General features: G+C 41.5%; 1 protein-coding gene across 4 annotated transcripts in view; it reads right to left on the bottom strand.

The window, feature by feature from the left end:
• The window catches only part of MCUB (mitochondrial calcium uniporter dominant negative subunit beta), an 88,642-nt gene that overhangs the window by 11,850 nt on the left and 53,308 nt on the right, over positions 1–23,484 (bottom strand). For 3 of the 4 annotated variants that reach the window (XM_067568208.1, XM_067568210.1, XM_067568209.1), the window contains exon 2: positions 412–487. The exons of the other annotated variant lie outside the window; for it this stretch is intronic. In XM_067568208.1, coding sequence (XP_067424309.1) covers positions 412–487 — 76 coding nt within the window. The remainder of the gene's footprint in view (positions 1–411; positions 488–23,484) is intronic. 4 annotated transcript variants of the gene reach the window in all.

Raw genomic sequence — 23,484 nt, 5'->3', positions numbered from 1 at the left:
ACAGAGAGATACATAGTACTTCTTCATTTATTCAATGTATTGTATGGAACTATAACACAATGCTTCATATTTTAACTTCTGGAACACCTTTCATTATCAACAATAAATTAAGACCCACCACACCACTGTGAAGCATATATCCTTCCCATTTTAATCCTGGGGCAACTCAAGCACTAAAAGGATAAGTGATTTGCTCAGAGTCACTCAAGAAGTCAGTGACAGGGCTAGAAATAGAAACCCAATCTCCGGGCTCCCAGTTCTGTGCTGTAACCCCTAATTGTGGCCGAAGGAGAAATACTTGCTGCTATGCAACGAAGTAATGGACATTCAATGTTTCTATACGTGTCATTTTCGGAAGGCTGGAACTGGAAGTTCAGTTGATTTAAAAAGATAACTGATGAGAAAACTTACCATCAGATGGCACCAGTGTGCCATAGCGTGCTGTTTTATGGTGCTTCAGATTTCCAGTTTGCCTCAGACACTGCATCTGCAACAGAGATTTTGGCTTTGTTTTAAGAGAGGTTGGGATAGAATGCTTTCTTGGTAATAGGCAGTTTCCAGCCCAATTTGGTAACCTGCTGCAGAGATTGGCAGAGCACTGGCTGATGATTTCTGAAAATTCTCCTCCATAAATACAAAAGGCTTTAGAGACCCTCATTTCTAGGCAGGTTCATTCCTATTCGTCCTAAACAAAAATGGTGTTAGGCCATAGGCAGCAATTTACAAATACTCTTAATATTTCAGCCAGCATGCTACTAATATCTTAAGATGAAAGCACTGCTCAGAAATAGAGTACACCACTTATTTTGTGATAGGCAGTAAATTGTAAGGGGAACCTAAACATAGAACTTGATATGTTTCCACACTGTAATATCTTGTAGGAGAGAATATCACCACTCACTATGCACACAGCTGCTTGGAGTAGGTCATACAACCTATCTTTTATAGTAGTATTTGTGTGTGCTGGATGAAAAATATCTTAGTAGGTACATTTTAAAAAAGATTATATTCTTAATAAGTAAATCACTACATAGAAAATGCAACCAGCTGTGGTCCAAGGTTAGTCACAGTGTATTTCACAATTTTTATATCATTTTTAAAAAATGATTACTGCTTGCACTACAGTGCAATTCAACTGCTAGTGCAACCACTCGAGATCATCACCACCTAATGCCCCACTGAAAGAGACCTACCAATATGTAAAAAGCCCCATTGTGCTACCTTCTGGAATGAACACACGCAGTAATCACAGCAGGTGTTTTAACCTGAATAATGTCACTAAAAATGTCCACCCTCAGAAATACCAGTAAATAACTATCACACACCTCACTAAGGACTTGTCTACACACAAGAGGTGCTTTAACTTTATTGGTATAGTTAAAGCAGTACAACTTCTCCCCTGGTGTGGATCCAGTTATGTTGGTATAAAGGTTCTTAATACAGGGTATAGCTTTTCCCATATGGGAAGGGAAATAAGCTATACTGGTAAAAGTCTCCTTTATACCAGTAACACTACAACTATACTAAGGATTGGACCAGCATACCTATACCTGTTTTAAAAGCAAACAAATCCAACCTCATCCCCTTACTGAAACAGTTAAAAAAAAAAAAAAACTGTGTGGACCAGGACTAAGTGAAAGTTTGAGACTTAACAGTTAGGGAAGGAGGAAACTGCACAGTTTGGGGTCAATTTACCAGATAAAGGAGACAGTATCCTTCTGGAAGGCTTGCAGCACGCTTTGCCTGAGGCAGATATATTTCTGCTTTCAGTAGCTGCAAGCTAAATGCTTTATGAAAGGTATCAAATGGAAGTTACGTAAGAATGAGACTGATTATTATGTTCTTGCATTTAACAGAATTGCGAGCTTTTCATTCATATGGGATTTATCATTAATTCCGAGAGTCAAACATGCAACCTTTAGAGAAATTAACTGCCTCAACACATGGCTATAGACCAGTGGTTCTCAACCTTTTTTTCACCGAGTACCACTCGGGTCAGGTACAGTCAGGTCGAGTACCACTTGACCTGACTGTACCTGACCCGAGTACCACTCGGGGAAAAAGGGGGGGAGGGGGAGCTTTCGGCGGCAGCGGGGTTTCGTGGCAGCGGTGGGCCGGGACTTTCAGTGGCGGCAGGGTTTCGCAGCAGGCTCCATGGCGGGAACAATGCCCTCCGCCGAAACCCTTCCGCCATTTCCCCTTTTCGGAGGCACAGTCTCACGATGGTGGGTGGGAGGGCCCTTCCGGCGGCGGCGGATTCAGCGGCTCGTGTACCACCCAGCCTTCTTCGGTGTACCACCGGTTGAGAACCGCTGCTATAGACTATACTGCATATGCCATAAGATACAAGAAGGCAGCAGCCTATATTCACATTGTCTCCTTCTCAAAGGCAATGGTAATTTTTTTCTACTGTCCTCTTTCAATACAACACAATGCACTGCTAAATGTAAGCGTTTTAGAACCATTTTAATTACGCTGCAGTGAAAAGCACTCCATTTAAAATGTGTCTCGCTGTGAGCCTTTCAACAGTAATGTAGAATTACAACTCTTCCCTCTTCATATGAGCAAGTGCTCGCTTATTACTACAGTCTCTCAGGGGGCTCTCAATTGTCACCCATAGTTCTGCTTCAATATCAATGCAATTCACCAAAAGTGTCTGCTTGAGAATTAAGGGGGAAGAAAACGCCGAAAAAATATTTGGGAAACTAGGGACTGGACAGCCCAAAACTGAGTTAAGAGGCCTCTCCTTCAAACTGTAATCACCCAGGGCCAAGTCATGTCCTCTGCATATAGATCTCATCCAGCCAGTGAATGACAAGAAGGATGAGGAAGAGGGTTGGGAAGAAGAGTCATCTGCCTCTGTAACACTATTTAGTCTGCAGGGTCAGGCAAAATCAGTCCGTGTTCTGTGGGAGCACACACATCCCATTCTCTGCCTGCCACGTTGGCCTCAAAGTGATTGCTAAGAAGAAACACCACCAGCCTGGGTTATTTTCTGCTGGCTCTTTGGTGTTGCAAAGCTCCCCTTTAACAGGGTTCCTGGGACAGCCACAGCCGGGGTGATTAGTGGGGAAGGTTAGTGCTGGAGCCCCAAAGCCAGTGCAGTCCCCACATGGATTTTGCACGAAAGGCCCAAGCTTCCTCCAGATCAACCCAGGATCCTTCTTGATTCCAGGGGGTCTGTGGAGTTCCTGGGCAGTCTGTGGCTTGTGCCAGGGACGGAGGACCAATCCCCACCTCAACAGGATGAAGTGGAGGAGGAAGTTCCACAAGGGGCTTCCACAGTTTTCCTCCCCAATAAAGGTACATTCCCTCAGTGCTCAGTTGCAAAAAGTCCAGCTGAAGTTAATTCACTGGGACTGAAGTCAACCTGATTATAGACTTTCCTAGGCACTCATCTATCAACAAAAAGCATGCTATCAGAAGGGTTTCTGTACCCCTCAACATTGGATTAGCTAGGCATAACAATGCTTCCTGCAGATTTAAAGTATTAATCTGTAACAATATAAAATGAGATTAATATAAATATACCCAGTTATTTATGAGTACTTTTTCAATATTTTACTTATATGTTTTAGCATACCCAACACACAGACATATTGCTGGGAGCAGGGGCTGAGGAGATGTATGTGTGCATGTGACATTAATTGCATTTTTCTCCTGAAACAAATCTGGAAAGCAATTCATATGGAATGACAAGATTCAAGAGCCAATAGCTGTGATTTCTAACCCAACCTGTGCTCCAGAAATTAAATGAATATTTAAAAAATAAAAATAAAAAGGATTGCCCATCCAAAATCATTACTGGTCTATGGACCTTATCACAAAATGAATCAGTCTTTTAGACAAACTTTATATCTATAAGCGAAGTTACAATTTAAAAGTTGTTCACGAGACATATTTTATATTTTTTCTAATGTTTGTTTTCTGTAAGTAAGAAAATATATGTATAAGGGAGCAAGATATTATGCGCCCTAACAATCACCCACCATCATTTGATATAAATTCTTCATTTGAGCTACAGAAATGCCTCCCAGTTTTGCATGGCAACCCTTGATTTAACATTTCAATAATTTCCTCCTGCTTTTATTGATCAGGATTTTCATTTTGTTCTCTGTGGTTCCTAGAATTGATTTAAGTCACCATGAATTAGACAGTTTTTATACAAATTTGTTCAGGAGGCCTGTAAATCTGCAATTTATCAGCTAGAGGACAATTCATTTTTTAAAAAAAAGATCATTTGCTCTCTGAAATAATACTGTTGTATACAGTTACAATTTCATCCCAGAGAAGTGTCAGAAACAGCCCTTTTCTCTTTCCTAGGGCAAGTCATTGCTGATAAATTTTCTTATCTTTTTCAAACACAACTTCCGCATCACAATAGGAACTAGCAGGCAAATATCTTCTCCCAAATAGAATATTTTATCCTGCTGTTCTGAACAGTACTATAAAGGATTCAACTGCACTGTATTTATGGTTCAAATCTCACAATTTATTGAAAAGCTACAATTTTTTTAATCTCTTTTTACAGGTGTAAATCAAGGTTCCAATGTTAACAAAAGGGATCTTGGAATGCCCATCAGCAATTTCAACTGGCATGATTATTGCAGACACTGCAGCAATTTGATGTACCCACAGAAACATAGCACTTTTCTGGCTCTTGGGTGAAACACCCCATGCTTTACATCTCTGGAAGTGAATGACACACAAGAGATTCATAGTTTTTCTTAGTTGGCTTCATTCTTCCTATCATTTAATGGTCACTAAGGATTTTTCTTTTCCTCCTCCTGCACAGCCTTCTGTAGATGGTTAAACACTGGATTTAAGTAGCCAGACAAATAAAATCAATGGCTAAAATGACAGCATTAATTAAGCATATCAAGATGTCAGAGTCTCAGGATAATTTACCAAGAGGCCAAGTACATGCTTTTCAAGAGCAGAGAACATTTCTAAACTTGCTTCAGAATTCAATTTCAATTCCTGAAGAACAGGCATATCCTTAGCAGATTTACACCTTGCTTAGGCCAGATTATTCCCCTTAGATCCACACATCTCTGCAAAAGAACTCCCTCTGCCCTACATGGAAGGAGGTGAAGGGGATGTCAGCCACTTTTGAAGCATCATCCTTCCCATCCTCGGTCCTCTAGAAGGTTCTGTGGGTCTGGGAGAGCAAAAAAGTTAAATTCACTAGTCTAAATTTCACCATCCAAAACTAGGTGAAGTGCAGAAAAGAAAATTTGCATATACCGGGAAGAGTAAATTTGATTGTTTATTATTTTATTTTTTAACAATTTAAAATGTTATTAATACAGATAAGTGCCTCTTAAAAATACTGTATATGATTTTTAATATGTAGAGCTCTCTTTCAATGGGACTCATACAACTCTGAGCATAACAAAACAACTTGAACATAACCTTTTTAATTTAAGTTTACAAGTATTTCTGCCTTCAGAAATGTAAATCAATAGTGAATCTCAAGTTGATTTTTCATTCTCCAAAAAGGAGAATACCCTAAATGTAGAGGGAGGAAATGCATATGCTGTTGATACATCTGAAAACATTTTGTAAACATAAGAAGCACTTCTAGAAAGTGAAGAAAGAACCAGGAATAAATCTCTAAGTATTTTATCATGTTTTCATTGCTCTGTTTTAAGACTAGCACACTAACGCTCTTTCTTATATCTATCTATAGCTGTATCTAGTTTATCTTTAAAAAGAAACCCATAAAAATGAATGCACAGTCTCAAGCATCTTCTCATGCGAAGGACCACTCCAAAAGAAGGTACTTCTAGAAAGAGTTCATGCCTGCTAATATTAATAGAGTAGGCAATCTTTCTGCAAATGGGAGCCACTTAATCGAAGCTTAGCAACCCACCAAAAATCAATCAATCGGAGTTCACACTGTTATTCAAACTATAACATTTTAAGCAATCACAGAAATAAACAATGGACCAAATTTATCCACTCACTGCAATGCAGTTACACCATGTGTTTGGCCCATTATCCTGTAACAGCTGAAGCAAGGTTAACATCCCTCCTCCTGCTCTTTGTTTTCTCTTTATCAGTTTTCTTTTGCTGGTTTCTCATCCCCCTCCTCAAATTTAATTGGTTTCTCCATCTCTTCTATTTACATGTTTCTATGTTTATTAATTACAACTCCAGTTATAAGATATTTTATCTGTTAAAAATCATATTACCCTACATTGTATAAACTTCAGATGTTCAGTCTGGGGTATTGTGGCAGGCACCTGCACGCTTGTCAATATCAATTCACTGTGTCACAACAACAGAGGCTGAAAACAGTAATACACTAAGGCAGGCTGAAAATTGAGACATAACCCTGTTCTTACCAAAAGCACTACTCCAGAAACAGTGCCACTACTCTGCAAATGAGCATCTCTGAAAGCACTGGGGGGAGACACAAAAGCACTGAACAGCAGAAGAGAGCTTCTGAGCACAAGATCCTCCAGGAAGCACAAAACTATTTAGAAACTACAGGTACCCCCCAGCTTTCCTTTTCAAAACAAGACAACTGTCAAACAAGCATAAAGGAGGGGCTGGAAGAATAGTATATTGTTACACACGTTGAATGCATCTGAATGCGTACACGTAAATCATACTTGCGTAGGTCAAACTGATTTAAAAAAATATATTTAAGCATGAAATTAAATATTTTCCTTTCTACACCTGCACAGCAAAGCCACTCTACAGTTCTCAGCTGATGGATATTCCCCTCTTTTGGGGGGACTACGGCATATTACAATCTATGACAATGAATTTAAAAATGGTGTTCAATCTTTTCCTTACTCCATAGTTTATTGCTCTCCTGCTCTGTTGTCTCTTCCTCACTTTACTTCATCACGCTCCAATGCGTCTCTCCTTCTCCCCCTGATCCTGACCATCCCCATGGGTGAAACCTTGTTCCCATTTAAGTCAATGGCAAAATCCTGAGTGTCCAACTAACTGAGCTTTCCATCGCTCTTTCCCTCCTGCTAGGTTCCCCATCCCTCTCTTTTTTCCCATAGGGAGAGGAAGGAACAGCCCAAATAGCATCCAAAGGATTTAGAGTTTCAGAGATTTGGCAGCATCACACACTTTCAAGAAAGCTTACAGTCTGCCATTTATAGTCCTCAAACTAAGAAGAAGACAGTCTTTACAATCTATGACCTAGAGGGAGGCTCGAATCAGGATGGGTCAGACAGTGACAGGGAAGGATTATAGCAAGAAAATATATTTGCTTTTAACCAGGAGTAAAGTAAAGTCTACACCTGAGAACTGCACCATCTGTCTTTGAACAGGATTCTCAGTCAAAAAATGAATTTGTTGTAATAGACAGGAAGTGTTCAATTTGTTCCACAAATAGTTCTCTGTTCTTGAGCTCTGCTTCCACAGACAAGGATCCCGACCAGAGAAAAACTGTTGCAATCTTTGACTTTAAAACTAATGAAGAGAGACTTTGTTCTTAAAAACAGGCTTAGAGTATGTCCTATTAGGTAATCAGGATAGCTGCTCCTCCCTCTGCAAAGGTTTGGGAAAGAGCTTGGCATAAGACATGTAATTGGCTCCATCCCTATTAAAAAATAATTCAGCTCATCTCTGGAAAGAGCAAAGTTCTTCAGACTGGCTGCTAAGGTAAAGCTAAAACTTTTACTTTTGTTTGTATTTCACCAGAAATGAGTTAACAGAAAAAAATATGAGTGCAAACCATTAGATTAACTTGTTCATCCAACATTGTTTGTTGCTTTACTGAAGTTCTATCTAATTCACTCATTTTTCTTCTGAAAATTTTTTTGGATATCTGAAGCACATTCTAGAAGATAGTAAAACAATTTTTCAATTAAGTGACATTTTGTTCACAGAGTTATTTAAATTGTATTTAAAACATTTAACACATTTTTTTAAAAACCTCAAAAATGGAACTAAACATTCAAATTTTGTTCAAACCAAAATAAATTTTACACTTTTTGGTTCACTAAAATTTTTTCAAAACATTTGCATTTTGGACTGACCCCCAAACATTTGTTATAATTCTTATTTTTTGGAACTGCCAGTGAACCAGAAAAGTTCTTTGACAGGTCTACCACTGACACGTTTATACTTTACCAAATTTCACATTCCCAGAACATATTACTACAAGTTCTGATAAGTGAAACACAGAATCTAGTATATCAGTGTTTTATCTTAAGTGGCTGGCCCAGTTAGAAAGTGCTATAAGAGCATGTATCCTTGATGCAGGGGTCCTTCTCCATAGAAACATGCATTCTGGAAACAAATGTACGTTTCTGTTGAACACTTTTGTACTCCGCTTCAGAACAACTTCCTTCATGTCAATGGGGCAGAAGGCAAGGTCAATGCTCCCAATGTGTCTGATCCATGTTGTTGTGGGGGAAGGAGCACCAGCAGCCCTGGAGTGTTTTTATTTGTTGCAAGGGACAATAGGGATACCAGTGGACTCCTGACAGCATGGGCGTCACAGATACTCCAAACACATGATAAAGAGGTGATTGTTTGAAGCACCTCAGAGGGTTTTGCTTTGGGTTTGTGTGTCGTGGTAGGAAGCATGTAAAGAGGAGAAGGAGTGGTGAACAAGAAGAGGTAGTGTACAGACAATGGAAGATGAGTGAAACAGTGAAGGGCAACAGAACTAACAGAAGAGACAATCAAGAAATAAGAGCAACAGAAGAGAAAAACATGGACAAAAGCCCATCCTGCCAGGGAAAAAAGAAAGTCTTAAGCCAAACCACAGATGGCATGCACTGCCACAGACAGCAGACCAGGCACTCGAAGTACAGGAACATCAGGAACAAAGGTAGTGGTTAGAATTATCACCAGTGACGCCACCCTCTCCAATAACAGCTATTGTACAGTTTTCCTCTCTTGCTGCAGTCACAGATGCACTGAAGATAACCCCTGGGACAACCAAAACCACATGATGGCATCAGTCATCCATTACAGAGCTGTACTATGAGCAACTTATTTTTCTTTTCTACAAATCCACATTCACCCATCACCCTGAGTGCAGACAGACAATCATTTTCATCTTCTATCAAATACATACACACTCTATGCTCTGTACACATACCGAACATCATCTTTACTTAAACCCTAATTCAGCAAGATACATAAGCATGTGCCTACCATTAGGCACAAGTAATCCCAGTACCTGAATGAATCAGAACCATAATCTTATCTCCCCATTACCTCTCTTGTTAAGTCATCAAAAATTAGTTTATTGTAGCCTCTTGACCCTAAAAAAATGTGCCAACAGTTTCAATTATAATCTAATAAAATGCATTTCCCAACAGTTGAACTTCTGCTTTATCATTAGCATTCTGCATGTACAAACACCACCAGGCATGCCAAAACTAGAATACTTCCTGGCCACACAAAACAGTTAGCTGTAGCATTAACAGTTGTGCAAGCTTCCATTTAGCCCCTTCTATCAAACCCAGCTTTAAAAGCCGTCAACAGCTGTGGGTTCCCACCCTTCCTGCTTCATTTCCTCTTCAGATCCCATTTTTAGTTTACGGTAAGGAAGGGATTCAATCCAAGTGGAAAACACAAAGCCTTGCAAAATTCTACCCACCCACACACACAGAATGAACTGACAAGTAAAACGTTACGGACAGATTCTGTGATGCGTCTCCTAAGGGACACAGCACATACAGTGCAGCCCAAGGGAATGGGCAGCAACAATCACCACCATCTGGTGTGGCCCTCAGGGTGAATTAGACAAGCCCAGAAGCAGAATGGATTGATTTAAATCAAGGCGATTTAAATCACCAAGAGAAAATTGATTTAAAATTGATTTAAATCAAGGCAATTTAAATCACCAAGAGAAAATCATTGATTTAAATCAAGTTTCCCACTGATACTTCTTCACATATTTCTTAAACAACGGTGCAAATCTGACCACTAAAACTTGTTAATTTACAACTCAATACAGCATTTTACAACATCTAGCAGGGTATACTTTGTGTAATTTTTTGATAACTTGATTTTTATTAATTTAGGAAATAGTACAAAATACTCATTACCTGTGTCAAGCTGCAGATGCAGCAACAGTATATTGGGAATAGTAAGAACTAAATCACACACGCAAACACAGTAGCACTTATTATATTTTATTAAACTAAATCTTAAATGTTACATAAATGTTTCACATTTGCAATTGCAGCAGTCTCCTGAGTTGCTGGCTGATGGCTGTCCTTGAACTTTTTTTTTTTAATTTTCAAATTTTATTTACTCTAACAGACAAGTCATCACAACACTAAACGTACGCTGTCCTTAAAACTTCTACAACTCTCTCTCATCTTACCCACTCCCACTGTCATTTTTATTCATAGACTGAAACAGAAATACGAGTTTTCCTGTTTTTTCAACTCCTAGTCGATTTCTTAGGTTTGAGTGAATAATACCAAACGATGAAAATATTCTCTCTGTGCCTGCAGAGAAAGCTACTGCTGTGAAAAGATGGCTTAGCAACTGAAGGAACTATATTTCAAGGTGCCTGGCTAATGATTTCCACCAATTCAGGGGAGTGACTTTGTTCAAAACATCATCAGTAAATCTGTACTATTTAAATAGTTCCACTCCAGCCCTGAAATGTATTATGACTGGCATAACTGAGGAATGATTTTGAGATGCCCATGCCACGGCAGCATCATCTTCTTCAGAAGTTAGGATCTACCTTTATATCTGGGGTCGAGAATGTTCACAAGAAAATGAGGTGGAGCTTGATCCATTCGCTTCTTTATTGTCTGCAGTTTAACTTTCTGGTGAGGTATTTCTTTCGTCAATGTCTCTTGAAGTATCTTCCAAATTTTGACAGCATCAGCAATAATTTATCTGAAGTTTGTTTAAGGCTATGCATACAGGCTTCGATATACTGAGCATATCCTCTACATTCCTCTTTAATCCAATGTTAGATACTTTGAATGAGATACTTCCATCTATTTTATCACGATTTTCTTCACAAAGTTTTATGAGAATAGGCCAGTTCTTAATAAATTGTTCAAAACAATCAACCACAGAATTCCATCGAACATCTTGAGGGAGAATTAGTTTGGATTCTCCTGCTCTCTTCAGTGAAGCTGAAGCAAAATGGTTGTTACAGAAGTATTTTGCCACTTCAACAACATTTTCTTTTATTCCTGGAGAAGATGTACTTAAGTCTTTGGCTAAAAGATGCATTAAATGGGCACTGCAGCCATATGTTATTAAGAAGCATCCTTCTGTTTCTTCTTCTAAGTATCTTCTCATCTTTGCCATGTTTGTAGCATTGTCTGTGACAAAACTGCACACGTGACAGTTGAATTTTTGTTCAGTTTATTACAGCTTTCACTGACACTTCTTTTTAATATACTGTTGTGTGGGCTTTTCCCGATGTATCTATTGTTTCTGAAAAATATGCAACCCCATCTTCTGTTGTCACACAGGCAGATATTACTGGATCATTGTGGACATTGCTCCACACATCAAGGCTTAAACTGGCAAATTTCTCCTCGGTATTTCTTGCACTGTTCAAGTTCCTTTTCATACACTGTATCTAGCAACCTTCCACCAATGTCTGCTCTACCTGGTGGAGTGTAGCCTGGTCGTAAGGACTCAACCACATCAATGAAGTGTTTATTGTTAACAGTGAAAAGAGGAGAATTTGTGGCATAAATGAACCAAGCAATCTTTTCATCTATGATGTTTTATTGGTATTTGCTGTCCTTACTACAAACCCATCCGTGGTGGTGGTTTTACTGGATGATTGAAATCTTTTGCTTGCTACTGATACTTTGTTGTCTGAAATACATTTAGTTGCAGCACTGCTCCTAAAAGTACAAACGGATGACTCTGAAGTTGTTGCAAATAGACAGTCACAGTCAAAGTCTCTTGTGCTTAAATGGGATCCTGAAACAAAATTCAAAAATGATTTTGAATAGTCGTTCCTCTCAGTTCTTCTCACTCTATTATTCAGTTAATCATTTACATTTTTTTTTTTTTTTAACAAGGATGCAGATCTGATTCCAAATTACTAAAAAAGCTAAGACTGACTGCACTCAGAGTTAACTTAATTTTGGAGTAAGCCCCAGAGAACACACTGGCACTTCTGTTTTTTGAGAAAACAAGTATAGGATGGGGTTCCCTTGGAAAAGCTGAGTTATGCTGAAGTAAAATAGGGAATAGACTTATGACATGACCATTATGGTCTGTGGCCACAATGTTCCAAAATAAGGGGCACATATTATGTAATATAAAATACGAAAATGACACCCCAGTGGCAACTGGCAACTCTAGATTTCTCTTATTGCAGCTTTCTGTACTGTGTACTTGGGTGACAGATTCTAAACCTAGTTAACTAATTAAACAAGCCATAAGGATTAGCTAAGCTAAACTTTTTTTTTCTAGCAACATTCAGCATAGCAAACAGCTTGGGAATTTACTTGTTAAATCATACTTGTACTAAAAGGCATAGAGAGAGTCTTGAAGAATGATGCATTGCAAAGTGAATTATTTAAGTTACTAACCAGTTGATCCACACTGTTCTTCAGACATATCCACATCTTCATCCACATCATTTTCTCCCAATAAGCAGTTTTCATTATGATGTTTCATTCTTGCAACTAGGCCCTCCATCTCCTTCTTGCACTGCTTACACTTGACACGTTTTCCTTTTTTACCAAGGGAAGGAAATTCTTCAAAATATTCCCAGATAGGGTCTCTCTTACGCTCAGAAGCCATGACAGTTTTTCTGTGGCAAAAGTGTGGGGGAATATAGGAAGCTGTGTGTACTGAATAATGTCTTCCCTTTTTCTTTCCAGTCCAATCCATTGTTTCTTTCTACTCTGCCTCCATCCTTTGTCTCTCTGTCTTAAAGACCGTGTCTTAACTAACTGCTCTGCCTGGCTTGGCCCAGCTCCACCACCACATAAGCACAGAACAACATCAGTTCTATCCAGCTTGTGTCTTTCTTTGTATATGTGACTTTAGTCTGCTGAGAAAATGAAACTGAAAGCCCAGAACTTTCAAGAAGCAAGAGCTGGTAGTTAGACTGGACAGACTAGAGCCATTAATTCATTTTTATGAGACTGTAAGTGGAAGTTTAGCATGTTTGTGATGAGATTTAATTGTAACAGTTATTTTTAAATGAGAGAGAAATGTAGTATTTTATTAATGATTTTTTTAAAAATAAAAAAAAATTAGATTAAAAAAAAAATCATTGATTTTTATCCACCCTGCCCAGAAGTCAGAATGTCTGGCTTCTAAAGAAGCTTCTCCCTTTTTCCTACTGTATCTGCATCTCCAGGCATTACTTGTCTCACAGAAGTACTTTAAATCAGGAATTTAATTAACAACACACAACTGTCATTTCCTGAGCCCCTAGTACCTCTTGACTACTTTGCCTTTTGAAAGGTGTGCTATTAGGCCAGCTGCAGGCAGAAGCCCTTCCAAAGGGAAAAACATCATTTTCTTTTTGTCCCTTTAACAAGTGATGTAGGAACATAGGACCCCTGCCACACTGGAACAGGTCAATGCTTATTCTAGTCTAATATCCAGTGTCTAAAGTGACCAGTGCCAGTACACAGATGTAAGGCTCAGCAACTCTTACAATGGACAGTTACACAATAACCTGCCCATGAGGAAAGTTAGGGGTTAGCTTATGCCCTGAAGCACTAGGATTTAAAACCCTTATAATGTCACTGTGGATGTTCTTACAGGTCACAGAAGTGTATAATACTTTTTTGAACCCTACTAATATACAGATCTTAGCTGTTTATTAGAAAAGGACCCAAAGGGCTGGAAGGAAGCCACAAAGAACCAAAGCAGCAAAGGTTTGTTTGCTGACAGAGAAAATAAAGGGGTGGAATTTTTTTTTTTTTTAAAGTTTCATTTGATACCATAAGAGCATCCATAACCAATAGTCAAAAAAGAGCAAGTAAGATGCTCTGGAACAAAATTAGGGGAAAAAAGTGAAGACATGCTATACTTTAAATTTAGACTCAGGATAAAATCATAACAAGATTAGCATATTTAAAACATCAACACAAGCCTGTTGTTTATCAAAACCTAGCAGTAGATGAATGGGGACATATAAAGATGGCAAGAAAACAAACCAGTCTAGAGAAAGGAGAAACAGAACTACTTTGAGAGATGAGGGCACAGAAGTCACAGGAAACCCAATAATAATCAACAGGTTTAAGAGCCTCTATGCTTCACTACTCTCCTTACACAACAGCTATAATAAGTCAGGTTTATAGGCATGACAGTAGCAACTGTATCATTACGCTTCAGAAGGCAGATTCATTCTAAGCCTCTATTTTCAGGGTCTTATAAATATTCTAAACAATTTAATCCCTTCCTCCCTTAGATCTGAAGTAGCCCAAATCTAATGATCTTCCAGACATACGCAAGGTCTATCTATTTACTTGGAAAGGGGAAATTTGTTGGGAGAAATTGTTTTGTTGGTGCAACAGCTGCTGTTTTAATAGAATTGTTTTTTGAAGTTATGTCAAAGGGGCCTAAGGCATACAGTAGAGCCTGAAATATGGAGAAATAAGGGAAATTTATCATATTTAAGTAAAACAAAATTTACATTTTTCCTCATATAGCTAGAGCTAATCAGATGCAATGAAAGTAATTGCTGATTTAATTTAAGCCAGAATTTTTAATTAATTGATTGAACTGCATGCACACTTTTTCCTGCAAAATTTAGGTTGTCTATGGAAAAGAAGTTTATTTTTTGATTTTGATAAATCTAAAGCTTCCTCTGGGTCACATCAGAATAATGTGAATGGAGGGCAGAGGGATGGGGTTCTGGGTGGTTCAGAAGATAACCTGATGCTTCCCTACACTAATTTTTTTTTTTTTAAACTAATTTTTAAGAGTACTCGCTGTGTTGTTTTAATATAGGACCCAGTGTTATTTGAGGATTTATTTTAGGCGATTTTTTCCCAGAGTCATTGGGTTTTTTTAAAGTCTTCCCTGTGTAAGGTCTTATTCTTTGGCTAAGGAGCTGCAGCCACATAAGGCGAGATAGCAGCCATGTGCTAAGTAGCAGGTACATGTAGTCACATCCCACATTCCTGAAATTGCATCAAACAACTCTAAGAAGGTATAGCTAAGCAGGACCCAAGTTTTAACAATATAAATTGAGGTCCAAAAGGAAGTTCTTTGAAACCTATCTCCAGGACACAGCCCAAGTTCAAAGCTGCCAATCCTCAACACCCTGCCAATGGTATCATGCAGCTGGAGTCCTCAGGTGATCTAATCCTGCTTGGCCACCAGGAGAAATTTGTCTGACTTATTGGGAATAGTGAGCATTGTATGCTTAGCGTGTGTATTCTGTTTTGGTAATTGTTAATAAATAGAGAACAAGGATAATACTGTGTAAGGCTCTTTTGCTGGTAAAACCTCGCAAGCCTGCAGAAGATTATGCCCAGAGCCCTACAAATTGGGAAAGGGCGGGTACTTAAATTAACTGGGTTGTGCCTTGAGCCACCCAGGGTGGGGTGCTGTAGTCACAGTGTGTGCAGGTAACAACTATTGGTTGCTAAATCAATATGGTTATTTATTACTCTAACTGGAAATGATAACTATATTTTTCAAGTTGAAATAGTAGTGGTATATGCTTCTCAAAGAGGACTACATGTGCCATGTCAAGTTTGAAGAAAAAGGCTTGGGGAAAAAAAGAATTACAATTGTTTGGAACAAAAGTTACACACTGATATTTTCAAAGTGAACACCTAAAGACTACACAGATCGAGAAACAGTGGACCAAATTCTGCTCTCAAATACATGAGTGTAAATCTTACTCCACTGAAAGAAATATAGAAGAGCACAATTTGGCCTATAAAGACAACACAGGAAAATAGACACCATTATGCTTATTTCAATAAATGTGCGTTCATTTAGATATGTTAGTTACGTTTGAACAGTTTGTCTTCTCTAAAAAACTCTCAACTCACCTCCCTCAAGAGATTTAAAATATAAAAAATCCCTGTTACTATTCCATTATGCTTGAGATTTTATATGAATGCAATTAGGATGATTCAATACTAGGGGTCTTAGAACAACATATCTGACACATTCTTCACAAATACCAGGGCATCAAGATTAACATTATGTCCCCTAATGCAAAACACAGCGCATCCTCACTACCTATACACCAGTATTCTATATGTTCAAATATCTGGACAAACTGCTTATTCCTGAGAGATGTGGTGCTTGGTGGCTATTCCATGTTTCTAGTTTATGCAGACTGCAGATAGTAGAGGAAGGCAGAATGCATAGATAGCAAAGATGAAATACTACTTTTAAAAAAGTAAACAGAATGCAAACTGGTAACTGAAAGGCATGCAGATGACATGGCAACGAGCCTGGTATAATACCTGGTGTTCATCTGGACTAGGAAAAATGGATCTGTTTAGATCAGGCCTGGCTAACGTGCTAGCTAAACCTGACAAACTCAGCCTTTTTCTAGCTAGAATCAAAGCTAGAACTTTACCAGATAAAGGTGTTACCTTGCATCTATGCTGGCGAAAAGTTGAGTGGAGGTAAAGCTTAAGTAGCACATAAACTAAGCTCAACCTAAACTCAACACTTCTCCAAGTCAATACAACCCTGTGGATAGATCAGATAAGTAATTAAAGGCCATTGATAGGCTAGTGAATGGGTAAAATCTTTCTGACATTAAAATTTCCAGGCAGATACTGAAACTGGCAGAAGAAAAGTGTGATTAAAGAGAAACACAAACAGAAAATCTTAACAAGACCTTCAAAGAGTTAAACCACTATGTGCTCACATACTTATGCAAATAAGAAGCAAAGATGTTCCCTTATCTGGAATATTAATGAGAAAAAAAGCCAAGTACTTTCCTAGATAGAGTTATGATCTCTTATAATTTCCAAGCCTCAAGTAGGAACTGCTTCCAGGAATATACAGTATTCAAAAATTAAAATTATGGTAGAACAGAGATCAGGTGATATTGAAGCAGTTCAGTACTTTTATATCAGAAATTAAAAATTAAAAAATTGTGGAAGTATATGAATCATTTCTGTGCAAACTATGAATCATATGAAGTATATGAATCACTTCTGAGCGCATGCTAACCAGATCGCTCCAAGTTCCCTGACATTGTGGAGCCCCGGTCCTCTCCCAACCAGGTCCCCTGGGTAATGTGACCTGAGCTAATGTGCGCCCCCCACTGCAGGCCTGAAGCATCTGACACTAGAATCATTGAGAGGCTCCTGTCTGCAAAGGGCATTCACTCCATCACTGGTCTAACCACCACTCTAGGGTCTAACCACCACTCTACGGAGGTCAGGACTTGTGGGGGCACTGTCACATCCCTGTCCATGGGGTGCCTGCTCGGGGTGTAAGCCGAGGCCAGCCATAGCTGAAGCAGTCTGAGCTTCAGGTGGGCATGGCGAAGCACATAAGTACACACTGCCATATGGCACAGTAGCTGCAAGCAGACTGATGCCATTGTAAGGGGAAAGGCCTGGAGGTACCTGTTCAGGCCAGACATGGCCTCAAACCTGGCCTGCGGCAGGAATGTTCTGGCCTGCGTTGAGTCGAAGACTGCCTCTACAAACACTATCCTTAGTACAGGCACCAGAGTAGACTTCTGCTCGTTTACTAGCAGGCCCAGCCTGGTGACAGGTGGCTCGCACGAGGTCCAGACTGGCTTGGGCCTGAGCCCTCAACCTGCCTCTGGTTAACCAGTCATCCATATACGGGTAGATCTGTAACCCTTGATGCCTGAGATATGCAACCACCCTGCCTTGCACTTTGTGAATGCCCTCAGGACTGACGACAGGCCAAACGGGAGGGCTGTAAACTGGTAGTGGAAACCACCCACCACAAATCTGAGAAACCTTCTGTGACCCAGAAATATCGATATGTGAAAATATGCATCCTTCAAATCGAGGGCAGCATACCAGTCTCCTGGATCCAGAGAGGGAATAATAGAGGCCAGGGAAACCATGCGGAATTTTTGGCTTCGGATGTACCTGTTTAAGCCCCGCAGGTCCAGGATGGGTCTGAGTCCCCCTTTGGCCTTTGGGATAGGGAAATATCGAGAGTAGAACTCTCGTCCTCTCACATCCGGTGGGACCTCCTCTATGGCTCCCAATATGAGAAGATTGCGCACCTCTTCTAAGAGGAGTTGCTCGTGATAAGGGTCCCTGAAGAGGGAAGGGGACGGGAAGGTGAGAGGAGGAGGAGAGGAAAATTGGAGGGTATAGCCCATTCCAATGGTGCCCATGACCCAGCGGTCCGATGTTATATGGACCCAGGCCAGGAAGAAAGGAGCGAGACAGTTTAGGAAAGGTGAATATGCAGGATTCAGGTGTGAGGCTGGAATGCTGTCCTCATGCGCACCATCAAAATGAGTGACGCTGACTGCCTGAGCATCAGGAGCCAGGCAGCTACGCAGTCAAGGAAGAAGGCAGGCCCTGCCTGCGTCACCTAATGTTCCTCTCTCTCTCTCTCCTCTGTCTCGCTCCTGGCAAAGTGCTGCGCCGGGAACCTGGGCTGCTGTTGTTGTTGCTCTGCTCGGGCCAAAATTGCCTCCTGGAAGCTTGCAGCATGTCCAGACCCAATGAGCGCAGCATTGCCCTTAAGTTCTTAAGCCCATGGAGCTTTGCATCGGTCTGCTCCGAGAAGTGTGCAGCGCCATCAAATGGTAGGTCCTGTATGGACTGCTGCACCTCCTGAGACACAACTGGAGCCAAAAGCAACAGCACATGGAAATCCCCGAGGCCATTGCCCTTGCCACCGAGTCAGCCGCATCTGAGGCAACCTGTAAGGTTGCTCTGGCCGCTGTCCTGCTCTCCTCCAAAACCGTGGATAAGTCTTGGGCCTGATCCAGAAGTATGGCCTCCCCGAAATGCTTGAGGGAGTCCCACAAGTTATAATTATACCTGTTGATTGGCAACGCGGAACTGGAGGCTGGCAGTAGAATAAATTTTTCTCCCAAACAAGTCCAGTTTCTTGCTCTCCTCGTTTTTGGGGGTTGAGCCAGGCTGCCCCTGCCTGTCCCTTTCATTTGCTGCCACCACCACCAGGGAGCTTGGCACAAGGTGGGTGAACAAGTATTCAAACCCTTTCATGGGAATGTAATACTTTTTTTCCACCCTCTTTGAGGTCAGGGGCAGGGAGGATGGAGTTTGCTAAGTGCATGGGAGGCCCTGCAGATGTACCCTCTATAGGGTCCGACTCCTCCCCAACTTGGAGTCATGGGCCTCTGCTGGCTGCGCTGTGGCCCCCGATCGCTTCCCTGACAAGATGAGGGAGTAGGGTCCCAAGGTCACCTGTAATCCCCAGGGGTTCCAGTACTGCCATTGGGGTGGCCATTGACCCCGAGGCCACCCTGGAGGGGCCAGGCTGGGACCTTGCCCTTCAGGTTGAGGAGGCTGGGTGGGAGGAGCCGCTAAGTCCTTTCCCCCCCAGGAATTGCTGGACCCTCCTGCCAGTGACCAGCGTAATTCAGAGCTCGACCGTCTCCCCATCTCACGGTACCAAGGGGAGGGGGAATGGTATCTGCGCCTCCTATCTCGGCTCTCCCTTGACCAACGTCTTGGGGACGGGGAGTATGAGTCCAGTGACCGGCAGTGTCGCTGCCTGGACCACCCGCGGCCAGAGGAGAAGCAGGAGTGGCATCTGGGCAACAGGAAGCCTCTCAATACTGAAGCCCCTGTCAGTAGGGTTCCTCCCTGGGCAAGCGCCGTGATGCCTGCAACCAGGTTCTGCACCGCTCATGCGCAGGTGAACTCATCGGTACCGGTGAATGAGAACAGTGCCAGGCTCCCGACGGGGAGCGTCTGCTTGATACTGAGCGGGACCTGCATCGACTTATCAATGCCGTTGCCTCGGTGCCAGTGATTGTTATTGACGCTCCAGACTGTCTGGGCTCCTCCGGTACTGGTACTCCGGCCCTGGAGACCACCTAGGTGTTGGGGAACATGCCTCAGAGGATCAGCCCCTCGGTGGGATCCATCTCCAGCGCAGTGACCCATTTAGGTAAGGGGAAAAATTTTCTGGTAACTATGCGCAGGGCGCACACCCACCTACAATGAAATAGACATGAGCAAGCACTCGAGGAACAACACTTCTTACTGCATGGTAGAAGTAAAAAAAACCAAACAAACCACCAGCATTTGTAGATATGCTCTGATTTCCAAAACAGGCTGCTTCTAAACAGTCCCTCGACCCATCCTGTCATCTCACTCTGAAGGTGTTGGTGAAATTGCTGTAATTGTTCTACCCTCAAACACTATGTTCCATAACCAGCTTAGACAATGTCTGGCTTAAAGAGAAATCTGGGGAGGGAAAAATTCCTATGTGACCTTTTAGATACAGGACTGAATTTGAGAAAGATATCATCACCTAGAGGGATTGGAATTAATTTGGTTCTGACAGCATCACAAATGCTGAGAGCATTCTTTCCAGGACATTCTCTCTGAGCAAAAAGAGTAAAAAATCGAACTAGCAAGAAATGGAGACAGAAGACTTCATGCACAAAGGGTTACAGAGAATGGTTGAAAGGCTAGGCCAAGCTCAGAACATTCAGCAGGCAGATGAAATGTGACTTCATGTCAATGGCAGAGTGCCTGTCATAGACGATGATCTTGCAGCAAATCATGAGGTCAAGTGAAAAAAAAATATAGGAAACAGATGCTGAGGATTTGTGATCATTGAAAATTATAGCTATTATTAGCGATCTGAGCTGCTCATCACTAGCTAAAAAGACGAGACACTGATTAAATAAAGCCACTTAACATAAAATTGTTTATTGCCTTTGAAAAAAAAGCACACACAAATTTAAGCCATCAAAACCCACTGTTGACTCAAAAAAAAAAAAAAAAAAAAAAGCCACAAATACTCTCACCTCCATGTTTTCAATGTGCTGCTTATTTGGGTCCAGATTACCAGGGCAAGGAGTCTCTCCTCTCACTCAACACACACTGAAGGCACTGGGGAATTCATATGCTGCTCCCTGCTAGTCCTCTGCCCACTCTGGCTGCACAAAGAGGGTTGTGGGATGGAGGGAGGGGAAGGCCACAACCGTCTGACCCATACCCTCCACAAGGGTGGAAGACCTGCCAATAAAGCGAGTGCACAAGCACTTGTGGGGGCCTGTGACAGGGTGTACCAGCCCTGCCTTGCCCTAGAAGAGGGTAAACAATGCACTGCAGGCTGAGGAGGCCATGCCCCATCACCTGTTAGGGATGCTCAACCTGGAAGCAAGGTTCAAAAGGAAGCAACCCAGACCAGCTCAGTCTGGACTGGCTGTGAAGCACGGAGGACACAGGCTGCCAGCTCTTTCCAGGAAGCGGCTATGGACTCTGACCCCAGAGCGAAGGCATGCCAAGCCCTGGATGGGTTCTAGGTCGGTGGATGAACCCAGGGAAGGGACAAAACCACCAGGAGTGGCACTAGCTGTGGACCCCACCACACAGGACGTTCCATCACACGGTCCTTCCCATGGCCTTCCATAAGATATTTGCTTTTTCAGTGGGTTCCATTCCACAAATTCAAATGGCTCTCCCATTCTATGTCCCAGTTCTGTCTCTTTCCCACACCAGTCATGGTCCCAGTTTCCACTCCTTAAGTGTCTGATCCCAGTCCCAGTATCTCTGCCAGTCTTTGTCTTCCCATCTGGGCTCGCTATACAGGTCCCAATCTTCCGTACCCCCCGATTCCCAGTCTCCTCCCCACCCCACACCCACTTCCAATTTCCCCCACTCCCCCCAGCTCCTAGTCCTAGTGTCTCTCCTTTGGCTCCTCATCTAATCTCAGACTCCCTTCATCCCCTTTCTAACTTCTTGCGTGGTCTCACTGCCTCCTTGTCCCAGTCTCTTTGTGCAACCAACCTCTGTTCTCCCCCTGCCACCCAGCTCCTGGTCAGATCTGTCCCTCTTATTCCCCCCCAACACTGGTTCTCAATAGCCCGTCCCAGTCTCTTCCCTCCCTGAGCTTCAAGACCAAATCTCAGAGGCCTCCACCCAGTATCCTCACCAGCACCCAGTCCAAATCTTTCTGCCTCACATGGCTCCAAGACTCTGTCTCCTCACATAAGCGTGTCCAGCCTTCCTTTCCCCTTGGTTGCCAGACCCAACCTTTCCTCCCAGTCCCAGCCTCCACACCCCAGCCTCCTCAGCATCTAGAAGACTATTAATTTAGTAGCCTTAGAAAGAAATTTGTCCTGACTCTGTACCCCACCCTTCTGTACCTCATATTTATGATATAAAATATGTTAGTCCAGTAAAAAAACAAAACAAAATACATTAGCCTTGGAGGTGGAGAAAGTTTCTCCTGCATGTGTTAGTTTTATAAAGGGAAACAACAATTTTGCAGAAACTGCCACCCTTTGAAATGACTTTTTTCACACAAAGGCTTATGAAGTACAAATTATTTGCTGGCTCATTATAAAAAATAAATCAGTCACATCTATTTAGTCCTCAAACCCAGTATAGTCACAAACCTTTCTTGATAAATACAGATTGTGAATGGATGCAATATAATCTCCTGGGGGAAAAAAACAACAAACCTTTAAGGACCTAAGTATTTATGTTAATTCAGGAAGCATTTTACCATAGAAACATCCCGTCATGGACTTGATACCAAGTGGGATTCAGAGTGCAACATGCCAAGCACTTGGAGATGAGACTTCTACAGTATAGTCGGTGCACTCTGCAAGACATTTGATTTGAATGTTGATGCTTCCCTTTCTTCCATAAGCAGGTTATTATATCATGACAGAGCCAGAAAGGATAAGAAGAAGCAACATTAAAGTATGTTCTAAGCAGTGAATGTGTTCAAAGAATAATGGCCCTTTCTGGAAACGTTACCCTTTGTTAGGGGATGTGGTTTTTCCCTTTAGATCATGTTTATACATAACTAGACCTGCAATGGTCCGCATCAGCCACGTGGGAAACCAACTCATTTGTTAGCTATCTGCCCACTGACACTAAGATTAGGTACAGTTTATAGTAACTAGTGCATTGAAACAAATCTCTCATGGTAAAATAAAAGCTGCCTCCCTTCATTTTAAGTCTCTTGTAATAAGAAAAAACCTCTCACACACAAATATCTGAATCCAGTTCATAGAATTCAGGAGTCCATCTCACTAAAAACACCACCACAACTGGCATCTCAGCAAAGAATCAGCCTTAGTTATTTATAAGGAGCTTGTCACTTTGGTATCGAAGTCCAAAGGATTGAATAAGCATGAAATATCAACTACTGCCTCACCATCAAAAACAATCCCTCCAGCTCACAACTAGGACCATTCATGGATCTATATGAGTGTGTTATCTCTATACATTTTATACAATATACCAAGTTTAGACAAAGGCTAGTCAAACAACTGCTTTATTGAACCATTTACATATAACTCACCTCCCAGTCCCCTGAGTTCTTTTCCAGTTGCTGTTTCCATTTCCTGTCAATCCTCAAGGTCTCTCTCACTTGAGTACACTAGTTGCTCTA

Source organism: Emydura macquarii, unplaced genomic scaffold, assembly GCF_026122565.2.
Source record: "Emydura macquarii macquarii isolate MOO-44397 ecotype Brisbane River unplaced genomic scaffold, CSIRO-AGI_Emac_v2 contig_2863, whole genome shotgun sequence".
Taxonomy (NCBI): domain Eukaryota; kingdom Metazoa; phylum Chordata; order Testudines; family Chelidae; genus Emydura; species Emydura macquarii.
This window is presented reverse-complemented; position numbering and strand designations above follow the sequence as displayed.